This window comes from Pteropus alecto, unplaced genomic scaffold (genome assembly GCF_000325575.1).
Source record: "Pteropus alecto unplaced genomic scaffold, ASM32557v1 scaffold155, whole genome shotgun sequence".
Classification (NCBI taxonomy): domain Eukaryota; kingdom Metazoa; phylum Chordata; class Mammalia; order Chiroptera; family Pteropodidae; genus Pteropus; species Pteropus alecto.
This window is the reverse complement of record NW_006438113.1, coordinates 13782549-13788998: the sequence shown is the minus strand read 5'-3', so window position 1 is coordinate 13788998 and position 6450 is coordinate 13782549. Positions and strand designations below refer to the sequence as shown.

The 6450-nt window shown below is 44.7% G+C and overlaps 1 protein-coding gene across 1 annotated transcript in view; it reads left to right on the top strand.

Annotated features, from left to right (window-relative positions):
* COL13A1 (collagen type XIII alpha 1 chain) overlaps positions 1 to 4563 on the top strand; it is a 182371-nt gene extending 177808 nt beyond the window's left edge. Inside the window, exon 43 of the mRNA XM_015592180.1 lies at positions 4372 to 4563. Coding sequence (XP_015447666.1) covers positions 4372 to 4563 — 192 coding nt within the window. The remainder of the gene's footprint in view (positions 1 to 4371) is intronic.
* Positions 4564 to 6450: the final 1887 nt, after the last annotated feature.

Here is a 6450-nt window from a genome sequence, read left to right as displayed (position 1 = left end):
AAGGTGAACAATTTCTGGAGCTCACATAGAACCAGGAACAGTCCCTGTTTTCACCAACCAGAGTGGAAAAGCCGTGTAATTCATGAGGCATTAGTAGTGAAGCAAAATCAGCCTTAGAACAAAAGCTGCTCTGATCCCACCTGACAGAGTTTAAAAGCAAGCCTCAAAGTGATCAAATTCTTTCCAAGTAATTTTACTAAACCTCCACAATGAACTCAAGAATATGTGTAAGAATGAAAAATATCCAGCACCCACAACATCTGGAGCTAATAAAAAATTACCAAGCATTAAAAGGAACAGGAAAATATAACCCATAATAAGGAGATGCAGCAATGAGACACATAGAATTAGTAGATGAAGACATAAAACTGTCATTATAATTATAGTCTATATATTTAATAAAGTAGAGAAAATATTGAGCATGTAAAGTAGAGATATAAAATATATTTTTTAAATACCCAAATGAACTACAGATAAAAATTACAACATCTGGACAGCAAGAACAGCGTATTAGACATTGCAAAAGGAAAGATTAATGAACTTGAAGAAATCGCAGTAGCAATTACCCAAAATGAAACACACAAGAAAAAAGACTGGGAAAAAAAAACCCAGAGCGTCAGTGATCAGTGGGATAACTTCCAACAGCCTAAAAATATGCAATTAGAGGTCCCAGAGAGGAGAAAAGAGGAGAGGGGTGGGGCCCCAAAATAATTGAAGAAATAGTGGCTGAAATTTTTCCAAATTTTATCAAAATTATTAAACCATAGATGAAAGAAGTTCCATGAACAAGCAGAAAACCAGGCATATTATCATAATCAAATTGCTTAAAACCAATGATAAAGATAAAATATTATGTGCAGCCAGAAGAGGAAAGAAAAAAATACAGCTGACTTTATGATGGTAACAATGGAAGCCAGAAGACAATGGAGCAATATTTCTAACAACACCACCCCAAACCTGTCACCTCATAATTTTATATGCAGAAAAATATTTTTCAATATTCTGAAAAGCTGAAGGAATTTATTAGCTACAGACCTGTACTTTAGGAAGTAGTAAAGAAAGTCCAGCAGGCAGAAGGGAAATTATAACAGATGGAAATCTGGATCTATACAAAAGAATGAAGAGCACTGAAATGGTAAATATTCAGGTAAACAAACCTGTCACCTCATAATTTTATATGCAGAAAAATATTTTTCAATATTCTGAAAAGCTGAAGGAATTTATTAGCTACAGACCTGTACTTTAGGAAGTAGTAAAGAAAGTCCAGCAGGCAGAAGGGAAATTTTAACAGATGGAAATCTGGATCTATACAAAGGAATGAAGAGCACTGAAATGGTAAATATTCAGGTATGAAAGTTTTTCCTATTTTTAACAATCTTTTTAAAAGGTCATTGACAATTTTAATGCAAAAATAATAACAATATATTGTGGGGCTCATAACATATGTCAAAGTTATAAATGACAAACTGTCATACAAGATAAAGGGTGGAATAGTAATTACTTTTGTGGGAACGGAGGAGTTGAGATGGTGATGGGGCAGACTTCTGGTGTTGTTGGCAAAGTTCTATTTCTTTTTATGGATACTGAAATGTTGAACCTGTGACAACTGATATTAAGCCATACATTTGTGTCATTTTCTATATGTAAGTATTATGTTCTAACATAAAGTTTTTAAAAAATATATAAAATGATTTTTTGTGTGTGAACTACATAGAAATGCTTAGAATAAAGGCAGGAAAGATGGAAAACAAAGTGTTAACAGGGGTTATTTTATGGATGTTGAGATTAAGAATGATGTCTACTTTTCTATTTTTTCCAAAATACCTACAATGAATATTATTTACTTCTGTAATTAGGAAATAAATAAACAAAACCAATAAATACTTAAAATAGAACTACTTTATCCACAAATTGTATATATGGTCCTCGGAAGCAAAATTCATACCAGGACTCATTTCACTATCCTTACTTCTTTAATTTGATTATGTTACTCTTGCCCAATCCTATCTCAATTGATTTGTGGTATATGCTAACAACCAGAATCTAGTAAAGAGCAGGCATTTAAAAATTTGTATGTACAGATCTGAATTAAAGACAGCTAAAATCACATTTTTATGAGTCCATTGTTCTAATTAATAATAATATTTCCCTGAGAGCTGGAGGATAAGGAACAGTTATCCCAAAGCCAGGGATGATAATCGGCTATGCTGGAGGTTTCTCTGGAGGCTCTGGCATTGTCCAAAAGATTTTGCGATCATTTTGTAAACAGGGAGACTGAGGTATTGCATTTACGAATTCTGTAGAAAGACCCGTGTTTTCAGTACTCTCAACAGAAATATCAAGTGCCTCTAAATTTCATCTGACACAAACCTTATGCCTGAATTAGCAGTACTGAAGAGAAATTTTCATTCAAAAGGCTAATCAGCTCTCCGTTCTGTTTCTGTAAATATGCTTGCTGCTCGGACTGTACTCGAAATTGACTAAAGACTCATCATCCCTTTTGTTTGATCTGTCTAAGCTGTTTGTAACCTCTAGCAACTCCCAAACTTTGTAACACTTTGTAACTACCTGCAACCATAGCAACTCCAGCCACTTTGTAGCAGCCTGAGCTAAAATTACCCAATCAAGCCGTGCCAAAAAGGATCTGTATAAGGAATGTTGCAACTGAGCTCCAGGCCCAGATCTTCAGAGCACTAGCTCCTCTGGGACCGCCGGCATAATAAACCTGAGTTCTCCAACTCTCCGGGTGCTGCTTGGTTTCTCACCAGTCTGATTTTGGATCTTTTCTGTAACATTTCTGGAGGCCCCAGCGAGATTCCAACCATGCCGGCCCTTTGAGCTGCTGGACTGGTGGCTTGGCTGGCCGGGGTGGAGGGGCTCTGAGACGAACGAGGAGTCACGCCATTTGATGAGTATATTCTGGGTTCTCTTTCGGACCAGTGCCAAGACTCCCAGGATGGCTGAGCCCCCAACTGCACTCATAGAAGGGATGGATCAACTCACCAGGAATGGCCACAGGATAAGGTAAGGTCCTGGGATCAGCCCTCCTAGTCAGTTCCCATCTCTGGACGGAAGAGGAGCTTGATCACCTCCTAAAGTCTTCAGTTAGAAGATACAGGTCAGGGTCTTCCCAGCAGAGGAAGACATCAGGGTCGTCCTAGGGAGGGAAGACAAAGGTCAGGGCCTTCCAAAAATGGAGGAGGCAATGCTTTAACCCGGTGTGTAAATGAATGAGTGAATGAGTGACCTGTCCTTTGGGAAACTGCCAGATGAGCATCTGAATGGTCTCCTCTTTGGAGAGGGCACCCACTCTTGTTTGCCTCTACGTCACTGTCACAGGGTAGAATGTGTTTGGTTAACACTGGGCAAAGGGAGGCCCAGCCACCCTCCAGAGAGTAACCAAGTGTCCTCCACAGGTTAAGAGGAGCGGCTGCTTACTCTCCACAGGACAGGTTAAGGAATGGTGGGAAGTTGCATGAAAGAGAGTGAGTGCTGAATGACTGAGGCGTGGCCTTGCCACGAAGAGAGAGTTGGGCCCCAAACCGCAGTTCCGTGGTGATCTTCATATTGCTTAAGATGGTGTCACTGGATCTCCATGAGGAGTCTACTCCAGTGATCTGGGTCAGGGGTTTATACTGACCTACCAATGCTAAGAGGTGCCTAGAAAATCCTCACAAGGGGTGTGGCCGGAGATGGGCGAAACTAGTGATGTCTCCTCCAAAGCTTCGCCCACCCTATCCACCAACTCTCCATGTGGAGTGATTGTTGTCTGTCGTGGGAGGCATGGGGGGAGGTTCCTCTAAGCCAACTGTCTTAAATTGTATGTTGAAAATTTTTAAGAAACGTTTCTCAGAGGATTACGGGGTCAAGCTGACCCCGAGAAAGCTTAGTATTCTTTGTGAGCTTAAATGGCCCACATTCAGGGTGGGATGGCCCTCAGAAGGGACCCCTAGAACGCCCACTGTGAGAACTGTGTACTGGGTAGTGACAGGGCCCCCTGGACATCCAGACCAGTTTCTGTACATAGATTCATGATTGCAAATTGCCACTATAGTGCCCCCTTGGGTCCAGTTCTGTGCAAATAGGCAGGGACAGAGTAAGGTACTTGTGGCCCAACTGACTCAGGGAAAGAACAAGGAGGAGCCAACAAAAATAATCCACTAAGAGGATCCCGAAGAAGAACCTATCTTCCCCACCGCCATACATCCCAGCAGCTCCACCAGTCCCCACACAGCCACTCTGCCCACAATTGCCGGACAGCCCTCCACCATTGGTGCCTTCAGAGCTCCAACAACCTGAGTGACCACCAAGCCCGAACCCAGGCACCTTCGCCCGGCCACGCAACCAGCTCAGCAATTTGTGGCCCTTCAGATGCCCCTCCGAGAGGCACGAGGTCCCTTTGAGATTGGAGAGGATGGCACACTCCAGCAAGGCCACCCTGTCCTCTACTATCAGCCATTCAGCACAACCGACCTCCTCAACTGGAAGCAGCACACCCCACCCTATTCGGAGAAACCCCAGGCGATGATTGACCTGCTCGAGTCCATCTTCCAAACTCATTAGCCTACCTGAGATGACTGCCATCAACTCCTTCTAACCCTCTTCGACACCGAAAAATGACGCCGGATTCTGTCAGAAGCATGAAGATGGCTTCAAGGACAAGCACCGGATGGTGCACTGGACCTTGTAGCATGGGCCTCAGAGGCTGCACCAGATGCCAGGCCCAATTGAGACTTCAACGTCCCACACAGAAGAGAGTCTCTCGACAGGTACTGGCAGGCCATACTGCAAGGGGTAAAAGCTGGGGCTAGGAAGCCAACAAACATGTCAAAAATGGCAGAGGTACTCCAGAAGCCAGATAAGTTGCCCAGAGTTCTATGAGAGACCATGGAGGCGTTCCAAGTATACATCCTTTTTGACCCTGACGCACGAGAGAACCAGAGCATGGTCAATGCAGCATTTGTGGCACCATCCTTCACTGACATCAGCCGCAAGCTTCAAAAATTAGAGGGCTTTCCTGGGATGAACGCCACCCAGCTACTGGAGGTCGCAAACAAGGTGTTCGTAAACCGTGACCAGGAGGCCCAAAAGGTAGCTGACAAATGGATGAAACAGAAGATGTCCCTGCTGGCAGCTGCATTAGGGAACCTGGGTCCAGTACAATACACTGCTGCTCCCCCATGGAAGAGAGAAACCAAAAGGAGACCCCCACTTCGCTGCAACCAATGCACCTACTGCAAAGAAACTAACCATTGGACAAATGAGTGCCCTCATTGTAGAAAAACGCCTGAAAGGCTGAAGAAGTTCAGTCAACCCCATAAAGGAAAGTACCAGCCTGAGCCAGTCGTCCTTGAAGGCCAGGCTGAAAAAACAATCAGACTAGGAACGACCGGGATCCCTGATCCTAGGCCCCCAGGAGCCTACTGTCACAATAGACGTAGGGGGCTGATTAGTGACTTTTATGGTGGACACTGGGGCTGAACACTCTGTGATAACCACGCTTGTGGCTCCCCTGATGGATCAAACAGCAACTATCGTTGGGGCCACAGGGGACCAAGTCGCCCACTCATTCTGTAAAGCCTGCTCATGTCAGTTAGGGGGCCACCTAGTGACTCATGAGTTCTTGTACCTACCAGACAGCCCCATTCCCCTTTTGGGTAGAGATTTATTAACAAAGCTTAGAGCACAAATCACCCTAGGGAAGCCCACCAGTCTTACACTGAGGAGCCAGCCTACTCTAATGATGTCCGTGACTGTGTCCAGGGAGGATGAATGGGGTCTTTATTCTCCGGGAGGGAAACAAATAAATCCAACCAGTCTGCTAGAAGAGTTCCCTGCTGTCTGGGCAGAAAAGGGGGACCCAGGTCTAGCCAAAAATCACACATCCATTGTGGGAGACCTAAGACCAGGAGCCTCTCCTGTCACACAAAGGCAATATCCAGTGCTGCGGGAAGCAGGTCTAGGAATTCGGGACCACATACAGCGTTCACGTGATACCGGAATCCTAGTTGAGTGTCAGTCACCTCGGAACACTCCGCTCTTGCTGGTCAAGAAACCTGGAAGAAATGACTACCGCCCCGTGCAGGACCTCTGCGCCATCAACATTGCAGTGGTCACCATCCATCCGGTAGTCACGAACCTGTACACCTTCCTGAGTCTCTTACCTGCTCAGGCAAGCTGGTTCACATGCCTCAACCTTAAAGATGCCTTCTTCAGTCTCCGGTTATTACCAGCCGGCCAGCCTTTGTTCGTCTTTGAGTGGGAAGACCCACACACAGGGAGAAAAATGCAACTGACCTGGACTCGACTGCCTCAGGGCTTCAAGAACTCAACTACCTTATTTGGCGAAGTGCTGGCTGCAGATCTGGCTGCCTTCCCTGGAGAGACTTTGAACTGCACTTTACTCCAGTATGTAGATGACCCATTGCTGGCTAGCCCCACCCAAGAAGA